Source organism: Chelonia mydas, chromosome 1 (assembly GCF_015237465.2).
Source record: "Chelonia mydas isolate rCheMyd1 chromosome 1, rCheMyd1.pri.v2, whole genome shotgun sequence".
In the NCBI taxonomy this organism is placed as follows: Eukaryota; Metazoa; Chordata; order Testudines; family Cheloniidae; genus Chelonia; species Chelonia mydas.
The window spans coordinates 166,053,051-166,075,941 of NC_057849.1; the positions used below are offsets into that span (position 1 = coordinate 166,053,051).

At 39.6% G+C, this 22,891-nt stretch overlaps 1 protein-coding gene across 7 annotated transcripts in view; it reads left to right on the forward strand.

Moving 5' to 3' along the window:
* LOC102936614 (amyloid beta precursor protein) overlaps positions 1–22,891 on the forward strand; it is a 301,370-nt gene that overhangs the window by 160,790 nt on the left and 117,689 nt on the right. For 5 of the 7 annotated variants that reach the window (XM_037905593.2, XM_037905604.2, XM_043538321.1 and 2 more), the window contains exons 6-7: positions 2,286–2,488; positions 14,753–14,920. In XM_037905593.2, coding sequence (XP_037761521.1) covers positions 2,286–2,488; positions 14,753–14,920 — 371 coding nt within the window. The remainder of the gene's footprint in view (positions 1–2,285; positions 2,489–14,752; positions 14,921–22,891) is intronic. The other 2 variants (XM_037905609.2, XM_037905617.2) reach the window with 1 other exon arrangement.

Sequence of the window (22,891 nt, forward strand, 5' to 3'; positions counted from 1 at the left end):
GAACTGGGACAAAGACAGGCTGAATAAGCCCAGAAGCAGAAGGGATCAGGCTTGTGGGGGAGTGGGAGATGGGCAGAAAGGTTTGAAACCAGCAGAGAAGACTTAGGACCTGGAACAGAATCAAGGTTCTTGAGTCTCAACATTCCTCTGCTGCTAGCAAATAGCTGTGAAACCCACTGGCAAAATATGTGCCACATCTCCCTCTAGTGGCTGGCTGTCCTATCGCTTTCAGTTATTGTGTTAGCTCCAGTGACAGAGGCCTGTGTTGTGAACCTAAACTTTCTGATCCTTCCAGTGAACCATGTGGGAGTTGATGCTGTTTCCACGTGATGGGCTTTCTGGTTTTTTTTAGTTTGTTTCTTTAAAAACTCAGGAAATTACATGAAAAATATTACATTCAAAGAATGTTGAAGTTGCAAAGCAAACACCCAAAGGCTAGAAAATGCCAGACAGTTGCCTATGTGTATGCATTATGATGTAGTCCTTAGCTGCATGATCAAATAATTTTCCACAAGATCCCTGCCTCATTTGCTTCAAAATTTGGAATGTGTTTAGTGAATAAGGTCGGGGGGGCGGGGTAGGGGGAAGAGGAGAAGTGTTGCAAGAAGAGTGAAGGGATGTTCTCAAGGTTTAGGCAACTGAATGTCACCCAGGAGGATTGGATTCCATCCCTGTCTCTGGCGCTGAGACCCTGTGTGATGCTGGGCAAGTCACCTAAACCAAACTTTTCGCAGGTGGCCACTAATCAATTAGTTATCTTTTTTTGCGTGCACAATTTGAGACACCTGGGGTTTGATTTGAAGAGTTGAGCACTCTCAACTGCAACTAAAGTCATTGGGAGATGTGATCTGAACAAATAAAGTGCTATAAAATGCTACGTTCTCTTAAAACTCATCATAAGCTTCTAAAACTGAGTACCCAAAATTAATGGACACTCTTTATATTGTGTGTCTGCCTTTTCTACGGGTTCACATATCAGATTTGTTTAGAATTCTACACTAAAAAACACGATTGAGTTTTAGGGACTGCAAATATAACAACACAATGTGCATTCACATGGCAAAATGAATTGGTCTTATATAGCTAGACACAGCTGGATATTGGATGTGTACAAGTAAATTGTTTCTATAGTGCTTTTCCCTGCGCCTTCTTAAATTGGCTTTCCTTTGTTCCATTACTGCTTATGTTTATTCAGAACCCTACAATCAGAAACCATAGAAGCCTTACTTTCAGCATTCTTAGGGAAAATGTCATTGGGTTTCCAAGACTAGGGGTCTCTCAACCTGGATGTCACAAACAGGTGACAGAGGGTCAAGACCACCCTGCTCTTCCTGTGTTGCTACGTGGGTGGGTTGTCCCAGTGTGGGAAGAAGGTCACAGTATGTAATAGGTGAGACCCATTACCCAAGACACACTACAACATTGCAAACGCCTTAGCTTGCCTTGTGCTTAAACAAGAGGGTCTACTGTGGTTGTGATTCACACACGCTTGTTTGTCTCACCTGAGTACCAAAGTGAATTAAGCTAAACTGAATAAAGGCCACTTTTATTCTGAATAACATCATCCACACTAGGATTTAATGGTATATAATTAATCCACTCCAAATTCACACCTTTTTTCAATTTGGATTAATTTTCCAGGATGCTCCTGTGTAGACAAAGCCCTTAGTTCCAATGGCTTATGATTTTGTCCCATATCTTCATATGTGTTTGAACAGTGCCTAGCAAATAATGGGAGCTACCAGGATACAAATAATAATAGTATGTGAGTTTGAGTAAGTTGAGTATTATCAGTCATTGATGTCATTTTCTGATAATAAGAATTACTTATTATGATCTGGGGTGTGTAAGTGTTTAAGAAAATATCACTTAGTGCTGAAGGCATATGGCCATCAGCTTCATTCATCTGTTTGAACCCACCTCAGTCGTTTTACAGAATTCTAGTGCAGCATAAGACATGCACACCCAAAGCATTAATCAGTTGGCACAATCTGGTATGATTAATACAGGGCCTTTCTCCTTTCAGTGCATGCAGAGGGGCTTCATACTGGTGGCATCCTGCTATGCTAGCAGCAGAACATAATCCATATTTATCTCTTGTTACTGTTTCATTTTCAGTGTATGCATTAAATCTCACTGCATTGCTCTCCAGAGTGCCAGGCTCTTACTTTTTGAGAGTGGGCTTCCTTGTCACACTTCCACGAGGTTCTGAATAAGCTGTTGTCTGATTTCTCATCCAGTAGGTGTTTCATTGCTGACTCAACAAAATCCATTGATTCTTTCAGTGATGACAAAGTGGTAGAAGAGCAGCCAGAGGAAGAGGAGGAAGTAACAGACGTTGAGGACGAAGATGTCGATGATGATGACGATGATGGTGATGAGATTGAAGAAGAGGCAGAGGAACAGTACGAAGAGGCCACGGAAAGAACTACCAGCATTGCTACCACAACCACCACTACTACCGAATCGGTAGAAGAGGTTGTTAGAGGTAAATTAAAGTTTGTTTAGTTTGGGGTCTGCGGAATTGATCTTACTGGTGTGTATTTGCCCTTTACTACTAAAAATGTTCCAAACAGCAAAATATCCTAAGTTGCTACATCATTATGCTTTGTCTTTATATGATTTGCAAGTTTTTTCCCTTTTGTATCTAATCTTAGGATACATGGATAGTGATTGCCACATATTTCATTGAGATTATTTTCACAAACAGCATAGTAAACTACATGAGAAGAAACAGTGTTGTATGCTGGTAAAACAATTAGTGTGAAAGAAAAGGGAATGTTGATATCAAGTGGAAAACGTGTGTTAGAAAGCACTGTTAGGCAGGACATTGTCTTACATTAACATTTTCTGGTTAGCTATTTTATTCAGATTCTTGGATTTTTTATACCCAGCATATCTCAGTAGTAAGCAAATAATGAAATTTTAAAAATCCTATAGTTGACCTAGTGTATGGGTTACAGATTAAAAATAATTATAAACAAAATTATAATATGGTTGTTGTCTATGGGGGAAAAAAAGAAACAAATAACATAAATGGGGTAAAATAGATTTTAAAATATGCTCCATTTGTATACGCTTTTATATGGTGTCATTAAAGCAATTTAATTAATAAATTTGAATATTAGCCTACCCATAGACAATTTGACAATCCAAATCATGGTAGAATTTTTTTTTCTGTTCCTCTTCTCTTGTACAATTTATTCTTTAAAGGAGCTCTTCCTAGATTTCTATATGATTTGGAACTGTTCTATATGATGTAATATTTATATAATCCAGGTATTGGTTTTCTATATTATTCATCCTCCCGGTAGCATTGTACTTATCAAATGTCTTTATAATGTTCTTCTACCTCCTAAGAAATGAGACAGAGGTAAAAGCCAGGACAAAACATAAAATGAGCTTAGTTCCTAGGACTTAAAATGAAAGGAGTTTCAACTTAAAACATTCAGAGACAAAATGACCATGAAATGGCTGTAGTGGAACTAACATGGACATTTCAGTCCTGGTTCCCTTAGTCCATACCTGCTGCTATTGGAATTGAGGGACACAGACCCTTGCAACTTAAAAATGTACACAAACCCACACAGACCTTCCTATCCTTCCCTGTGGCAGGGTTGTTCTGCCCTGTTGGCTGATGTTTATGTTGTTTGGTGGTACGGAGGACAGCACAGGATCGATCTTAGCTATGATTTTAATTCCGTGATGAAATATGTATATAATTGAATGGAATTAAGTAGCTAACCTGGAAAGTGTACTCTTCCTTTATTAACATTTCTTGTCCTTCCTTATTTTTTTCTCCCTGTTTCAGGTGAGTGGCTATGATCAAATGAATTGATGTTTGAGTAAAATTGATTTGCAAGGGCTTCGTTCTTAGGCAGAAAAAGCTCTTATTTATCCAAACTCTGTCTCTTGAGTCTTCGATTCAGTCACTGGAGAACCAGTAAAAAAAGAAAGGAGTACTTGTGGAACTTTAAAGACTAACAAATTTATTCGTTTGCTGTAGCTCATGGAAGCTTATGCTCAAATATATTTGTTAGTCTCTAAGGTGCCACAAGTACTCCTTTTCTTTTTTGGCGGATACAGACTAACACAGCTGCTACTCTGAAACCTGTCATTATGGAGAACCAGTGCGAGATGAATGTAAAAATCCCAGTTTATATCTTTAAACTGCTTAACTGTATTTCCATATGTGAGCTCTTACTGCCCAGGGATGAAACACCCTATCCTCACTAGTAAATGAATATTAAAAAAGATACACTTCACTTTAATGGGATTTGGGATGAGTGGAAATGAGAACAAATTAGGTACAGTATGTCTTTTACCGAAGCTGAAATTTCAAAGAGGTTAAGATGTTCAGTCTTCAGGCAACTAGGATGTTTAATGTGAAAGTAAACTACAAAAAAGGTGAAGCAACACGTTGAATTTATATAAAAATATATTGCAACATATAAACATTGACATTTAATGGTGCTGGTTTTAAGAGCCTAAAGATAATCGTCTTTAGTTTTTGCATGTAAAATTGGTAAAATGCATGCGTCATGAAGGCAAGATTTTGGCTGCAGACAAGTCTAGTGTAATCAGCTCAATGCCAGATTCCCTGTGCAGCAATCCTGAGGCACCTCAGCCCATCTGACCTTCAGCATCTTCATCTCTCTTTAAGTATGAGGCCTCTCTTGATTGGACTGTTACTTGTACCAAATTATTTGCATGGTGTTGGTGCTGTAGATGGCTACCCCTGGTTATTTTGTTGAGAGGACTAAACTTTCATTGTCAAATTGTGCCACAGCTGCTTCTGCAGCTCTGATGACAGAGGTGTCCTCCTGGGGCAAAATGCTAAGAGACTGGTCTGCAGACCAATAACTGGTGGTCTGCAGAGAACTGGCTTTTCTCATGGTATAGGTTCATCTCCTTGTTCCCAGTGGTAAAATGCATTGAAAGAAGCTAAAAATACATTAGGAAATTAAGCAGTTACTGTAAGATGTTGACGGTTGACACAGGGATGTTATGCTGTCACACATGGGAGGAGAGTTGATCTACATGATTGCAAATAGGGGAGGGTCTGTGAGACTTTCTCTATTAAGATGTGGTTCACGCTATGGAAGACGTTTGAGAACCTTGTAGATAGGGCTTCTTTGCCATGGGTGGCTGACTAGCTTTAACCCATTTGGATTACAAGTAAAACTAAGGTCACTTTTCCAAAGGGTTAGGGCAATGAAGTTTATACCATGTATTTATTCCTGGGGGAAATCTGCACCAAAAAATTCTGTGCCAAATAATAAAAAACTGTGCACACCATATTTTAATATTCTGCATATCTTATTTGTCAAAATAACACAATATAATAACACTAGTTTCAGGGTTTTTTTGGTAATTTATTTCAAAATACCTGTCAGTAAGTATGTCTGTAACAATACAAGGCGGGCTGGAAAACAGCTTCTGCCCCCTCCCTATATGCAGCTGGCTACTCAAGCTCTGAGCTGGCTTCCCTGTTTCTGGTGCCATAGCAGCCCTGGTGGGCGAAAGGTGTAATTGCAGCACCTCCCTGGCAGAATGTAGTATTCTCTGGGGTGGGAGTGGGGGGATCTGCAGGGGACATGAATTCTGCACATATGCCATGGCGCAGAATTTCCACAGGAGTAAATACTCTCCCTCCTGATTGCACATACAATTTCTTCCTTATACTTGCTGGAGGCATAATCGTTATTAGATCCATGAGCATTAAAGAATGTGGTCAGAAGTTCTTCATGTTTTATAGGAGTTATCTTTCGTATGTGAAGTCAGTGGAAGCTTGTTTTCTTCTCAAACCATAAATTAAGCTCTTCTGATAATGGGTGATGCGAAGCCCAACCAAGTAAATGGACTGACTCCCATTGGATCAAACCCTAAATAAATAAAGCATGTACGGAAACTCAAGCTATATGATGGAAGACATTCATGCTGTCGGCTGTAGTTTCAACATGTCATGCTGTTTCTTATTCGTAAACATGTTTTAATTAGTAGTGACCAAAATACCCATAGCAAAACAGCTCACAACTATATTTCCAACAATCAGGAGCAGAACAATTTTAGTCTTTTCTGGAAAATGCCAGATAGCATGAAAGTTCTCTTGAGCCAATAGCTCATTGAGCTGACACAGTCAAGGCATGTCAGTTTCCTAGCCTGCAGTACACAAGGGAGTGATGTGGCCAGCATGATGTCTGCCGGCCTATGACTGCCCTAACGCAATGGATCAGGTACCCATTTTGCATCTGGGTGAACTAGAAGTGGCCTTTCAGGGAGAAATTGAGTAAGAATCAAACCCACGGCCATCAGGATTGTCATCAGGTGCCTAAACCACTCAGCCACTGCACCTTGACAGATGGCAACCTGTTATTTCATGTCCTGTGGCAAACATGTTTTTTAAAGCTGCTGTGTTTTTTAGCCGTTTTTTCTTTATTAAAGAGATTATAGAAAGGATGGATTTGGTGAATTCCTTTCCATTGTCCTAGCACAATACTTAGCAATATGCGCCTGCCTTTGTCTGACAAGGGCATTTATGCTGTAGGTTTTCAGATAGATTGAACACAGGAATCAGGAGTCCAGGATTCTGTATATCTGTGTGCCAATAACTGGTTATCAGCTTGTAAGTCTCACCGAGGAAGCTGTGTACCTTGACTGGTGGGCTTGAGGTCACGGGCTCTAGGGAACCCAGAAGCCAGCCCTTTTCAGTTCTGTATTACCCACCCCCATCTGTTGGGAGATGTTATCCCCGAATTTGTATTCTTAAAGCCACATGACTGATTTGTGCAGGAGTGCAGGCACTTCACCCAACCTACATACCAAACAAGGGAAGTCACTTTGAAGACCAGTCATAACTAGCAGATCAGCTCTGGTTCGGCTGAGATCACTGCCTTATTGTTGTTTCAGAACCAGAAAATGATACTGAGATATCGAGATCCCAGAGAGTTTTTGCTAGGATTAACTGAATCATGGCGAAACTCTGTTCTCCCATGCTGTGTAATTGTTTGTGATTCCATTTCTGTTCTTCAGCATGGTTGTTGGTAAGCAACATTATTCCTCTCTTAGCTTACATCAAAGAAAAAGCAATTAGATCTTGTTTTTAGTTTAATGCTTCCTGTCAACATATCTGTTAATTAGACCTTATTTAAAGACAAGCAGCAGGACCAACGCAGCAACCTGTTGAACATTTGGCAGCTTGCACACATACCATTCAGCAGATGTGGGAGATTCAGGAAAGGCTTGACCACCTGGTTTCCGTAGTCGTGCCAGTTAGCAATGATTTCACCATCCCTAATTCAAACAGATTTGTTTAAATATTTAGGAAAGAATTGAAGTGGTGCTGCTTGATGTGGCATTGTGAATGTGTTTGTAACCTGCAGTTGCACATGGGAATCTCTGAGCCAGCTTTCTAGCAAAAGAGAAGTGACATGAATTAGGGATGGCAGATGTTAGCCTTATTGCTCTACTGTATCTTGTTTGCTGTTCCCTGAAACATTTCATAGATTCTTTAAATCCATTCAGTGACAGTTACTACCTATTACAAGGCAAGTTATTTAGCTTATTACAGGGAAGTGCTGGTGCTATCTATTGCAGGCTTTGATATAGTATTGGAGTATTAATGCCTTGTTCAAAATCAGTTCTGCTTTAGCCGACACTGACTTAATTGCTTTTCCTCCTTTTCTTCTGTGAAAGGTTATTACCTTGGTTTAAGCATCAGAACGTTTTATGTTTTTCTTCACCTAATTTAGGGTGAATTTGATTGGTTGCCTGATTGGGTAAAAGAGTTTGAAAAGGGATAATAGATGCTCATATTGCATTTTAAGAAAATACCTAGACATTTGTACAATAGTATCCAATGTTCTAACTATCTTTCTGTCCATTGACAAAAAGCATATGTGATTTTTTTTCCTTACTCTTATGAATGTTAACATGCTCAGTCTAGCCTTGGTTATAGAGAACCATGTATTGGTATATTTTGATTAGTACAACTATTAATTTAATTGGATGTTTTGATTTAAAATTCAGTTGTCCCTCCATAAAAGGACATCTTTAAGTTGTCTTACATCAAATGAAACCCTTTTCACTGTTAACCAGAGCTGCTGAATCATAAAAGAACATGTTTTTTAATTAAAATTCTGGGTCAAGGGCAAACATATTGGAATACTTTATAGAGCAGTTCTGCTGTTTTACATAAGGATGAAAATTTCATTATGATCTATGCTATACTTACTGAATTCTGTCCTCTGCTCATCTGATTCGCCAACAGAAAATATCATTTTAATGTACTGAAACTGTAATGATCTAAAGCTTTGGTTTTATTTACTAATCTGTTTAATATTATCCTACATTATCATCATCTGTGGGGATAAGTCTTTTGGATGAGTGAAATGCATTTCTGTGCTAACCTTCTGATCAATATATCTGCTATGTTAGTAAAATCATAGTGTTATGGGAAAGCTGCATCTCTTCTAAAACATACATAAAATATGGAATTTCATTGATTTAGTCTTACATTCAAGCTGTCTTTTCTTTGCCACTTGACATCTTGGTTCTAAGTGAAGTTATTCTTCACACAAATAAAATGAAAATATGTTTTATACATTTGTTTTACATTGGAATTGGAAGGTTTTGTATTTTAGGCACAGTATACAACTATATTTTATTTATGCCCCGATTATTCCCTGTGAGTAGGCTCCAAGTCAACATTAGAGAGAGAAATTCAATCTTAACTGGCAATTACAATTTTAAGGTATTTAACTGTTTTAAAGAATTGTTCTTTGGCATTGCATTTATAACTAATCGTTCAGCTTTTTATTTATTTTTTTTATTTTTTTTTAAACTTTCTCTCTAGAAAGTATCAATGCTGTTGTGTAGCTAATGCATGGGCTTTATTCCCAGAGCTGGTGCCAGCTCCGCAGCTGCCTCCTGCTGAATTCCAAAAACCACTTAGGTAATTAGTTTTTGTCTTTGAATGTTCAAATTAAAATTTGGCTGCTGGTTTCAGGCATATATTCAGAATGATTTTCCACTGATTTCCACAGTGGAAATGAGTTTCTTCTTTAAATATTCCCTTGGGAATAATCCACAAAGCAGAACAGTAGCATAGATTTTTGACAAAGGAAAGTGTAAATACAAACAAAATCAACAAAGGAGTAAACTTTATTTAAAACATAGTTCTATATCTCTGAAGTAGTTACATACTGGAGAGTGATGCTCCTGATGTATATGTAAGTACATCCATAGAGGTTTACAAATTACCCAAATTAAGGGAATAGCAAAAGTACTGATTGGAACCCTAAATTTTAGTGCCTAATGATGTTGAGCAGACATTTTGATTATGTTACATTTGCTAGGGTGATATGATTCTTTTGCCCACTTTGTTACATTAATCATCTACACTGCATTTTTTTAGTGGAATATAGATTATAAAATGTACTTTATTTTACACCTTATAAAAATACAAAAAATTATGGTCCCAGCTCATCAAACCCATGCTTAAGTAAATCCCTACTCACCAAAGTTGTTAAGCATGTGTTTAATTTTAAGCCCATGCTAAAGTGTTTTGCTGAATCTGGGTCTACATGAATACAGCATAAAGGTTGCACAGATAGACTCATAATATTTAAACTGCTTGTATTTCAGTGGCTACCTGCAATAACTTGTCTTTATCACACACTGTGGCATATTTTATTGTATACGCTTTCCATTTTATGACATAAATAGTAATATGAAGCTGCACATTCAGAGGATAGTCTTGGAGATAAAGCATAGTATTGGGAATCAGGAGATTTGGGTTTTGTTCCCTTTCTCTGCCAAAGACTTTCTGGGTGTAAGTCACCTAACTTCACTATGAAACTGGGACTTGGCTGCATCGTAGGGCTGTTGTTAGGGTGAATTTTACACATTTCTAAAGAAGAGCTTTGGGATTCTCAGATGGAAGGGTGCTGTAGAAGGTCAAAGTGTTGATGTCATAGGAAAAAATATTGGAAAATGCTGGATAATGACAATAGAGCAAAGTTATGGAATCTTGACTTTTGCTTTTCCTGATTGTTGATTAATTTAACTGGATGGATCTTTGAGATTTCCAAAGGCACTAAGTGGAGTTAGAAGCTTAGCTCTCCTGGAAGTCAGTCGGTTGTCTAATTCCCATTTTTGTCTTTGAAAATATCCACTGTATTTCTTTAGATTTCATTTCCTAGATTTTTTTAAGAGTGAAACAGACTACACTTCAGTGTGCTCAGATCCTGTTAAGTCATCTTTAAAATGTTTAAGGTGGATTAGGTCCTTAAGGTGACAAAATAAGAACTGGTCAGAAAAGTGAATGTTTTCCTATGAGAAATTTCATCTGAAATTTTTCAGTTGAAACATTTTGGTTTTCCCACAAAAAGTTTCAAACCAATTTGAAAAAAGAAAACCGGAAACATTTGTTTCAAATTAACATTTTGAAATGAAGAAAAAATGTTCATTTAATTTCAACTTAAAATTTCTGTAAAGTGAGCAAAATCATACTTATTTCCTTTGTAATAAAGCTAGGTATTACTATTAACTGTTAAGTGCTAGGTATTATTTTGTGTCAGTTTTTCAGTTTCAAAAAACAAAAATGAAACAACATTTTAAGTTGAAATGCAACAAAAAAAATTCATTTCAAAATGTGAATTCAAATGGTCAAAACAGAAATTGTCATTTCCTGTGGGAAAATTGTAATTTTGAAACATTTTTCATCAGAAAATATAATATGAAAATGTTTTCATATGAAAAGCAGAGAGATAATTTTATCTTTAAGCATGCAAACTTTTCCTGCAAAAGTTACAACTACCTGTATTAATGACACATTGATCAATGAGCACTTGTGAAATAGCTTGGTGTAAGCAGCTGTAAATCCAAAAGTCCAAATGTTTGAAAAGTGTATGCTTCTAAATTTGACCACTCAAAATGTTTTACTGTGCCTGTTCAGTAGCTGCTTTTCAATCAATAACTTCATTATCTAGTCATTTAAAAAACTGATATGGGGATATCCCTTCGTGAGAGAGATATTTACTGGCTATATTAAAAGTTCAGCTGTTTTTTAGTTACTTGTGTGGAAAAAGTATGGCAATTTTGTCAAATAGGAAACAAAAATCATTTCTGCCCATTAGAACTCAAAAATTTGAGATGTAAACATTTAGCATAAATTTTCTGGACAGGCTAGCAACAGGAAACCCTCATTTCTGGGCAAGGACAATGCGCTGGAAATTTTGAGTACTAAAAGTGGATTGTTAGAGAAAGTCTGAGCATGTGAAAACAGCAGGTTAGAACTTGAACTGTTCAGAAATCTCAGCTATAACAAGCACTCCAGAAAAGCTCGCTCTCTTTAATTTGCCTTGCTTTCTTGCAGCCAAAGGCAAAGAATTGCTTCAGTTCTTAATCAGTTCTCAGAAACAAGATTAAAAAATGAAAGTTAACATTTTGCCACAGTGTAATTTAATTTTTCTAGTTATCACGGAGAATTTGTTCCCAGTGTGGCCTTACTAGTGAGTCTTTTATATTTTTGGGGAAAAAATTAAATGCAAAGAATGTTTTTAATTCTAAATGACATGATTGTGCAATATGTACTCTCTGCTGCTAACTGTAAGTGTATCATCCTGCTCAGATGATGGGCTAAATCTTCACTAGCCCTATGCATCCATGCTAAAGACTTAGGTTGTAAGGCACCACCTTACTGTCTTACAAGAGTTGTGTACCATGGGTTTCAGCGAGGGAGGGAAAGCTACTCTTCTTCCATCCCAGTACAGATGACAAGCAGAGGGGAGACCAGGAGGGATATTGACTCTGAATTACAGTCTGCTGCCTTGATCAGGGCCAGTCATAAAGTGACGATCTAGCCCCATGTTTGTATCCTGCATTGTTGTTAATCTCTAGGTGTTCAATTCTCCTCTCATCCCCACGCAGCAGATCTATGTTTTGATATTCCAGTCTCCTGGCAATGTAACACCATCCATACAAGGTGTCAAGACCTACGATGTAGATCTGAGAGGGGGATTTTGCCCTGTGGTAGCACTGGCTTCCCCCTGGGGAGGGAAAAGGAAGGCATGTCTCTAGCCCTGCATTAAGTTCAAGGAGGGAGTCTGATTTAATTTCATGATCGAATAGTTACTCTTTAAAGGGCTATATTTTCCATTTTCATGCAAACAGATTGTAGTAGTTCTACTGCAAGGGTCATATTAAACTCAATGGCATTTTTCTGACTGCCAGCCAAATGAATTCTTAATATGTATAAATGTCTGTAGTGCCCCAAGAGTTGATTCCTGATTATTATTGCCATTATTTCACTGATGGGTTATCTTCATTATTTTTCACATTATGTAGGTAGCAAAAATATACAGGGTACTAAAAGTCATTGCTTTATTGTTCCTATGTGTGAGACATGTAGGGATTGTCCCCACTTATTGGTGAGGACAGGTGTACACTATAGGGCCAGGTTGACCTAAGTTACACAACTCCAGCTACATGAATAGTGTAGCTGGAGTCGACATACCTTAGGTCAACTTACTGTGGTATCTACACCACACTTGGTCGACGGGAGATCGATCGGCTGTCGATTTAGTGGGTCTTCACTAGACCCACTAAATTGAGTCCCGGTGGATCGATCGCCATGAGTCGATCCCCCAGTAAGTGGAGTCAAGCCCAGAGATTAAAAAGGAAATACCAAAGTGAGTCTTTGGAACTTTCACATACTGATAAGAGTGTGTGAAATATAAAATGATAAAATAACTTACACTTCATAACAAAATTTAGATGTATCAAGGGAATCCTGGAAGGCATTTACTTCTTTATATATTGAGGTTGACCGACAGTTGTATTAACTGAATTATTGTTTAAAAGACCAACAAATGTAAGGCCCTTTGTTCTAGAAATTTGGTATTCTTTCAGCAAAACTGTTCTTGATTATACCTGTCTCTTTAATGTCAATCACTCTACCAGTGATTAATTTTTAAAATGAAATTTGTGGGGTTCCTCCATATATTCAAAACCAGGGAAAGTTACTTTGTGTGTAGACTATATAACTATGTTGTGTAAAAATCAAGCAAGAGTAACTGGTTATGGAAAACACTGTGTACTATTAATCATACCTGTACTGTTTTTAAAAGTAAGACGCTAACTCTCCCCTACCATAACTTATTTCATTCATTTCTACAAACTAAATAGTGTAAGTGCCTAATACACTGTTGATGTGTCTGTGTAAAGCTTTCTGTTGGATCAATCATAAATGCTTTACAGTAAATTATTATTGATATAAATATACATGTGTGTTGATTACTTACAGAAATTTGATATAAAATGCACGCTGCAGAAAGGAGGTGGGAAGGGTTATATGCTAAACAGAGATAAACCAAACAGCCTAGAAGAAAAGAGGCTGTGAAGCAGCCAATGAGACTCTCCAAATCTGGGCTAATGCCAGTGAGAGCCTCTCAGGGGTGATGAGTGTGGGGAGATTTCGATTGCTACATACACTAGCAGGTGTTGAGGTGACCCAGGGGAAGACCCCATTTCAGTAGTAAAGAGTCAGCCTTCCACAAAATTAAGACTTGTAAAGTAATGTCAGAAACAGTTGTAGATGAGTTACCAGTTGTCTGCCATTATTTTGAACCCATGTCTGATGAAAGCATAGCAGGGGAAGTACTGGTATTTATTTTCTACAATTTTGCAAATGATATACAGCATGCTGAATGTGAACGCTGTTTTTCCTGTTTGGAACATTATTGGTAAAGGGTTATATATGTGTCCAGGTGATGGGCTGAATTCCAATTTAAGGACAGAGTTCCTGCATTCACTTTTTATTCTTTGATCTTAATTTGTACAGCTCAGTTCCTCACAGATTTCCCATTGAGTTTCAATGCAAATGCAGTGACTGTTCTAGCTCCCAGTGAAAACTGAGAAACACAAATCATGATATATGTTCAAAGCAGATTTCGTACTGTCATATGATATGTTAAGTAAGGAGGAGAATCAGCCCTATTCACAAAGCCGATGCACCATTTAAATCTTATTTTGAGGGCTTTTGTGGATTTAAGTGGTAGATAAGCCTTGCGCTGAGCTTCTACACATGAGGGAGTTTCAACCAAAATGATTGTGTATGTGTATGGAAGGAATTTTATTCCCTGCATCATTTATATAGTCTTTTTACAAGCCATGAAATCTCAGTATTTTAGATGTATTTTTTAATAGTTCGATGTGTAGATGTTTCCTGCTATCAAGAGTTTCTCCAAAGACAATTATTCAAACTTCCTCATGGGCAAAACTCCAATTAAGGGCTTGTCCACACACACAGGCTGTACTGTTTTAACTTTACCAGTATACTTATAGTGATACAACACCCCTCGTGTGGATACTGGTATAGCGACTCCCATAAGAGATGGGGAACCATAAGACATCCACACTTATGTCCACACTAGGGGCTATACCAGTATAACTATTTCAGCAAATAATCATGCCACTAACCAAAATAGATATACAAGTACAAAAATAGTGTGTAGAGCAGGAGGGATTTAGTTGTGTTAATCCAGATGAGAATACATTGTTTTAGAGACTAGATAGTGAGTTAAAGTGTAGTAGTTGAATTGCTTTGTGAAAGATATAGATGCTTCCTTGATGCATCCATTTTGTAGCTAAAATGCAAGAGTTAGAACATGTAAGTAAACTTGTGTAGATGAAAAGAAAGACAATACCATTTTCATGCTAAATGTAGTTCCTCCACATCTCCTATAATTAGAGGTGTGCTCTGAACAAGCTGAGACTGGTCCTTGCCGAGCAATGATCTCCCGCTGGTACTTTGATGTGACTGAAGGAAAGTGTGCACCATTCTTTTACGGCGGATGTGGTGGGAACCGAAACAACTTTGACTCTGAGGAATACTGCATGGCAGTCTGTGGCAGCGTCAGTAAGTGGACCTCTCAAGCCTGTAGCAGTCTTTCTCTCTCTTGCCACTGACTCTGCTGTTTGTAACCGATCTTTTTTTCTGATTCTTGGGATGGGCCTGTGCTACCACTAACCATATTTCTGTCAAGATGTTATAATTGCCCGTGTTCTGTAGAGTGTGTTCACTCATTAATATCTGTCTTTCTAATCCAGCATGACAGTGAGTGGATGACTTCTTTAATCTATGTTATAGATGCAAGAGTCTTGCAACTAGGGAATGAACATTTTGTCCTCTAACATTTCTATCAACAAGGCAGTTAACAGCTACGGTGTCTCATACAGGTCTTTCTGTAAAAGTGTATTTACATTTCTGTGTCTCTGTGTTTGTCTTCATGCATGTATTATGCATGTGCAAAAAAACCCTCAAAACCAAATTTATACCCATTTGTTAGTGAAGCTTTAAGTGAGTTAAAATAGTTTTAGAATCTCATGAAAATGCTGTTTTATATTGTATTTCCTATTTTTGTCAAAGCAACACAAACACATCAAAATGTCATGATATTTATTTCCACACTTAAATATTAAGCATTCACTTCTTCCTTTTGGAAGCTGGTTGTTAGTGTGTGTGCGTGTGCATGTGTGTAAATAAGTAACTTGGAAATATTTCTTCTTTTATGTAAAAATTTATATTTGCCATTTGAGGTTTAGGTCTTCAAGTGTGATGATACACGTTAATATGAATTATTTGCTGCCTATTTTATGTTTAATACACCATACATTTTAATGGTTAACTTTCATGGAGAAGGAATACTCGCTCTTGAGTCTTCAGTTTGTGAAGCGTTGCTGTCCCCCACTGGGGAATACTGAAGCTGATAAATCAAAGATTAAATTTAATCTGGATGTGTTTTGGCTTGTGAGCCTCTTGTACTGTCCCTTTTCCTCTGCGTGGGGGTTGTCCATAAATTATGTAACATATGTTCTGGTAATTTTCAAGGCCCACCCACCCCTTGTAACACTGAAACAAACATCCATAATCAAGAAGTCATTCCCCCAATATGTTCCATAATTTATGAACAGCCCGGTCTGCTTTATTCATAGGAATTATAGCCTCTGTTTACAAATGAAATGTACAAGAATGATTCCAATATCCAGCCTGCTCACAAGAAAAGAGCAGTGCAGCCAGACTAGCAGGAACCCACCATGACTTAATTTTGTAGAACATTTGAAAAGCGGTGTCTAGAAAAGCTTTAAATAATACAAAGGTGAGCAAGTGTGTGAGTGAGTTTGGGGGTGGAGAGTAGCATGGGGTGGGGGAATCCTAATGTGTAGGCAAGCAAGAAAAGAGGATTTTGCAGATGAGGTTTTCAAAACATTTGGGGAGTTGGAGAGGGATTCAGATAAAAGCTGCAGAGAACGAGTCCACGCTAGCAGTCACAAGATTGTATGGAAGGACATGGAGGAGGCAAGTGCCAGAGAAGTGGGATAGGAGTAGTAGAAAGAGAGAATAATTATGGTGTAAGATGGAACAAGTTCACAGAGTACTCTTCAGAAAGAATTAAAGTGCAGTTTTGAACTGAGTCCTGAACTGAATAAGACCTGAATGGAGTCCTCTGACGACGAGTGATGTGGTTGTAGTTTTGCGTTTGTATGTTCTATGCTGGTGCCAGGAAAAGCTGGGACTTGGGAAGCCCATGGAGAGTCGATTTATAGCAAGAAAGGTGAAAGTACGGTTGAGAATTTTAGCCAAGGTAGAGCTGATGCAATAGCAAACTCAGGTGGTATCGTGTTGGTGATGGGCACATATGTAGATAAAGAATGATGGAAAAGTAAAGTTCAGAATCAAGGATGAGGGATATGATAGAGACAGATAGTAAATTCTTAAGTCCAGAAGTGAGTGAGAGAGTAGATGAAACTTGACCAGTGGTGGATTAACACATAGACCCTTGCCCAGAGGCCCTGGCCAATTTGGGGCCCCACAGAAAAATGGCGCTCCAAACCCCAGCAGAAGCCACGGGGTTGCAGGAGCGCCGGAAGCTCCCTAGAAGTGGGGAGTGCCCACCGGCACCCAAACCATGTCACCTGGCCCCCCGCTCCACCTTGTTCCCCAAGGCCCCCACCCTTATGCTACTACTTCCCCTGGGGCCGCTCTCTCCACTGTCCCCCACCCATCGATTGCCCTTAAGGCAGTGGCCCCCTGCCCTCTCTCCACTCCAGTGCCCATGGGCTGAAGCCATGAGCCCAGGTGCTTCCTTCCCCTCCCCCAAGCCTCATCTGAAGCCCGGAGCCTTACCCCACACAGCTGAAGCCCAGAACTGTGGAGTGCGATTCACTTCTTGCTGCCAGGACTGAGTGATCGCTTTCCCTGAGCTCGTTCTGGGCCCTAGCGATAAGCCAATTGCATTGCAGCCACCCTGCCTCTGAGCCCTATGTCTACACTGCTATTTTCCGCTCCACAGCCCAAGGCCTGCGAGCCCCCAGGCAGTTGACCCATGGTCTGAGACTCATTGCCATGTGGGAGTTGGGAGGGAGGAGATTGCACACTGGGCTTGCTTCTCCCAGCATGAAGGGAACATCATGCAGAGAAGCCACCATGTCAATGGGAGGACAGAGAGAGAGAGCAAATCCCCTCTGCCAACGCCATCCAGCTGCCAGGGAAAGGCAGGGACAGAGAAAGCTAATTTGCAGCAAGATGTCTAATTCACTCCATGCCCCTGCCAGAATGTTTCCATGCACAGTGGGATTCAAAGGCTGCAACCTTGTGCCCAATTTAAAGAAGCAGCCCGTGTAACTAGCAGTATCCGCAGCAGCATGTTCTCTTAGTGCTCCTCTCCCGCCACAGGCGAATTTCTTCTTTGGGCTCCAGGAGCGCTGGAACCTGTGTAGAAGTGCCCCCGCCACCCCCAACTGGCACCAAACTATGCCCTCCCCTGCACCTCATCCTTCTCCTTGAGGCCCCGCCCCCTGGCCAGGCCAAAAGCTGGAGCCAGGTCATGGTAAGAGCTGCCCAGGAAGCCTGGGCTGCTGTGGGGTGTCCCAGAGCCTCCACCTGCCCTGGACAGGGGGCCAAGGTGCCCAAGGGCAGCCCCCAGCCCATGTCACTGCTCCCTCCAGAGCCCACCACCAGGGCAGATGGAGGGTCCGGGGCTCCCCACAGTGGCCCAGGTTCCCTGGGCAGCATTTATCACAGCCCAGCTCTGGGCTTCTGACCGGCCAGGGAGTGGGGCAGGGCCCCGTGGCGAGAGGGTATGTGGGGAGGGTCCAACTGTTCTTTGTGCCCAGGGCTCCAATAAATCTTAATCCTTCTCTGCTGTTGAGTATGCTCCTTTTTCCCTAGAAAAGTATTTCTGACTTTTCAACATTTAGCTTCAGGTAGCAGAGATGGACGCATGGTTTTATTTGATCATGATAGGCATAGAGAGTGGACAGAGGGAGGAGTAATTAAATATGTCAACAGCACGTCCAGTTAAATGGCAGTGAAGACTGAAAATGAGGCGAACTTGTTCAAGGGAAAGCCGAGAAACTGAGCCTTGTGGGACTCCATAGAGGAAGGGCCTTGTTGCAGAAAAATAACTATAAAAAGTTAGTTTATTGAGGAACCATGACTCACCTGCACAGGTTTTTAGAGATTGCAGGAGCGTTGACTGTCCATAGCTGCACGGATGTGAAGGAAAATGGGTAGCTTTCTCCAATCACTGTCTAAATCTGATATTGCACTCACCACCATGGTATCTGAGTGCCTTTGCCAGGAGAAGTTCATTAATCAGTTTCTTCTGCATAGTTAATGTGCAGCAAAGTGAAATCCAAATTGAAAACGGCTATGAGAATCATGTTGTGGGTTTGTCATTGTATGGTCACTCACCAGAGTATTTTGAAACTTGCCTACATTGATCTGTTTTTTAAAAAAAATCACTGTTTGCCTGAATAGTTACTACATAGTAACATAGAATGGGGCATTAGTTACTTACCTAAAGCTTCTAATTACAATTTTTATTTCTGGTTTGAGCAACATTGTCAATTTGAGTACAGGAAAAGATTCTATTGGTTGAAAGTGAAAATAGTGCAAGTTTGCAGATGACACTAAACTGGGAGAAGTGGTAGATACACTGGAGTGTAGGGATAGGATACAGAGGGACCTAGACAAATTAGAGGATTGGGCCAAAAGAAATCTGATGAGGTTCAACAAGACAAGTGAAGAATCCCATGCACTGCTACAGACTAGGGACCAAATGGCTAGGCAGCAGTTCTGCAGAAAAAGACCTAGGGGTTACAGTGGACGAGAAGCTGGATATGAGTCAACAGTATGCCCTTGTTGCCAGGAAGGCTAATGGCATTTTGGGCTGTATAAGTAGGACCATTGCCAGCAGATCGAGGGACGTGATCGTTCCCCTCTATTCGGCATTGGTGAGGCCTCATCTGGAATACTGTGTCCAGTTTTGGGCCCTACACTACAAGAAGGATGTGGAAAAATTGGAAAGAGTCCAGCGGAGGGCAACAAAAATTATTAGGGAGCTGGAGCGCATGATTTATGAGGAGAGACTGAGGGAACTGGGATTATTTAGTCTGTAGAAGAGAAGAATGAGGGGGGATTTGATAGCTGCTTTCAGCTACCTGAAAAGGGTTTCCAAAGAGGATGGATCTAGACTGTTCTCAGTGGTAGCAGATGACAGAACAAGGAGTAATGGTTTCAAGTTGCAGTGGGGGAGGTTTAGGTCGGATATTAGGAAAAACGTTTTCACGAGGAGGGTGCTTAAGCACTGGAATGGGTTACCTAGGGAGGTGGTGGAATCTCCTTCCTTTGAGGTTTTTAAGGTCAGGCTTGAGAAAGCCCTGGCTGGGATGATTTAGTTGGGGTTGGTCCTGCTTTGAGCAGGGGGTTGGACTAGATGACCTCCTGAGGTCCCTTCCAACCCTGATATTCTGTGAAATCAAATCTATACTGTGATATTAAAAATTATTTCTATAATATCCTGAAATGATCATGTATATCTGGGTTGAGTTTGAACATTTAGCAGCCCAAGAAGCATCTATGATTGAAGAGCAAATGTTTGCATATTTGGTCTCTCTTATGAGACCATCTGAAAAAGATGTTAGGATTCAAGCCCAGAGTATTGGTAATGGGATGTGGAGCCTTTCCTCTCTAGGTTACCCGGTAGAATCCAGCACAGGTCAGTCATGGCAGAAAGCTGGCTGGTTGTTACATGACCTAAATGGAATGAGTTGGCTCTAGTTCATTTCCCAGTTAGCAGGTGTCCACATAACAGAACAGCCACCCACACAATTGTTGACTATGTCCATGGTCTTTGAAGGGAGGCCATGGATTAAATGGGGCTGGTGACTACCCTCCACCCTCAAATTTGTCCAGTTAGATCAGGTTTGTGCCTCATTGATGGGAAAGAGAGGAGAAGTTTTTCCTATTACTGTCTGTGCTCTGTCTGTTCTGCTGATAAAAGGCTTGTAGTTCTAGAATGGTCAACCCAACAATTTTTGCACAGTGCTTAAAAAGAGAGAGAGAGCAGACTCGGTGTGGATCTAAAATAAATTGATTGATAAATCCAATCCATTAGGAAAATAATTCTTTTTTTTATTTATTTATTTAAACCTGGAGATATAATAGACACATGCTTTCTTGGGTTTCTATTTATAACATGGTTTTAGTTCAATGAAGACAGCAAATTCCCATGTGGGAATTCTGAGAAGGCTTTTTTTGGTGGGGAGGGAGAAAGGAAAGAGGGAGAAAATCCAATCTGTTATTCCATAATGCAGATTTGATGCTTGAAGGTTTTTTTTAAAAAGAGGAATAATTTCAGAATTGAGATTTTATAAGGGTCAGTTGTGCATTCTTTTTTTTTTTTTTCCTGTGTGTAAATTCACTGCTCATGAAAGTTGTGCAATTGACAGCCCTAGAGTCCAAAGTCTGCTTTCGTTATCCACAGTTGGGTGACCAGATTTTCAGACCTGGACACCCAATTCTTCCCTCCCCGTCCCTCTCTTGCAATCTACTCCCATTTTGTTCCTTCCTCTCTAACCATCACCTTCCTATTTCCCTCTTGTTCTCTGTGCTATACTCATGCATGCTCAGTTATTTACTCTGTCCTTCATTCTCATCCAAGCACAGGTTTTTGTTTTTTCCCCAATGTTCTGTAAAAATTCATCTGGGTAGGATATGTGCAGGTGCCAAAATAGACTGTTCAACATCCATTTGGCTCATTGTTTAATCACAGTGAGTTTGATTCCATATCAACCTGCTTCGACGTGCAGGAGTGGGCTGGGTCAGAAGGATATGAGGATTCACTGGGAAGCCAGGATGGCAACGTATGACAGCTCTTGAGATGGGGCAAGTCTGAATGGAGAGAAGACCACACAGGACAAAACTGACAGAACTTGTGTGGGACTTGCATAGGTGCAGGGCTACCCTCTCCATAGAGCAAGGCTAGCATTCCCTATGCACACACACACACACTACTCTGCTGATGTCCCTTAGGTTGTCATCTCAGATGAAGGCTATGTTCATCCAATCCTTAGCCTTTCTGTATATCATTGGTCTGCCAAGTGTACTGAGTTTTGTCAAAAAGATTTTTGTCTCCTGGGAATGGGCTAAGACTGCAAAACTCATGGTTTCATTCACCACTGAACTACACTGAAATTGATCCATTAACCTAAAGGCTAAAGGTTTTAAATATCAATCACCAGTTCTCTTAGCCTTCCAGAGCACATGCCCCCTCCATATTGATCATTATTAAGGATGTTCAATACAAAATACACACATTGTACAATGTAAATTTAAGTACTTAAACTTCCACTACATTAGTATCCATTATGACTTCAGAGGAGCCATTAGGATCTGTCAAATAAGTAATTCAGATCAAATGACCTTGGTGTGAATATCCATTGTCAAAATAGACCAGAGGTAGCCTGTTCTGAAGGAACCATTTCTATATTTTCATCATACCATAAATTCACCAGTTATAGGATTTGGTTTACTGATTTTAGATTTTATTTGTTTAAGCTGTCCTTAAAACTACAACAGAAACACGAATTTAATATAGGTCCAATTGTTAACGTTATTCAGAAAGGATATAACTCCTCAAAGGCAAAGAACTTCAGATTTGGGGCTTTTGCCTCTCTCTTAGGTTTAACTTATTTTACCAAAGATGGAATACACTATAACATGCTGTTATCAGGCCTCTACAGTACCAGCATTTGTAATTTGGTGAGTTCAGAATATCATTAAATCCTTAGGTCTGTATTTCATTTGTTCTTGATTTTAAGCCAAATATGTATGACACATATATTGTACAACCATATTATTATTGTTGCTAATTGTTCTTTTTTTTAAAAATAGGTTTTGAGAAATTTTAATGCATTGCATATCTCCTTTGTTCAAAAACGTAAGGGAGTCACGGTCACATTAACATATGTTTCCTTGCTCACTGAAAACCAGTTCTCTGACATTTATTTCTTAAGTAAAATGTAGGTGTCAGCTGTCAAATGTTATTTCTTAGGAAAAATATCCACTGATATTTACCTCCAGTGGCGTTGACCGGTCTTACCGAGGCTGAATATTAGCGTTAGCAAAAGAATAATCCATTTTCAATTAAACTGAAGGGTCCCACCAGTTAATCTTAAAGAACGTTGCTTGCGGTGAAGATTTGCTTAATGCAGACTCTCTTTCAAACTCCTGGATAACTTAACATTTTCAGAAGAGCCTGAGAGACTTAGGATGTCCTAAGTCCCATTTCAGAATTGGCATAACAAAAATTTGGGAGTATTCAGCAATATACATCAGTATCATTTCTCTGGTGGGCCCCATCAATTTCTAAAGAATTTAACATATCATTTGAAAAGGAAAAAATCTAGCTCCTGGGCTGGGCTGTGTTGCTAAGGCTGCCAAAACAATGGAACTTGCCCAGCTATCCCATTCATTTCAGTTGCATAAATTCTGAAGCCTAATGATGACCATTTTGATTGTCAACATTAAGTGTTCAATTGCTGA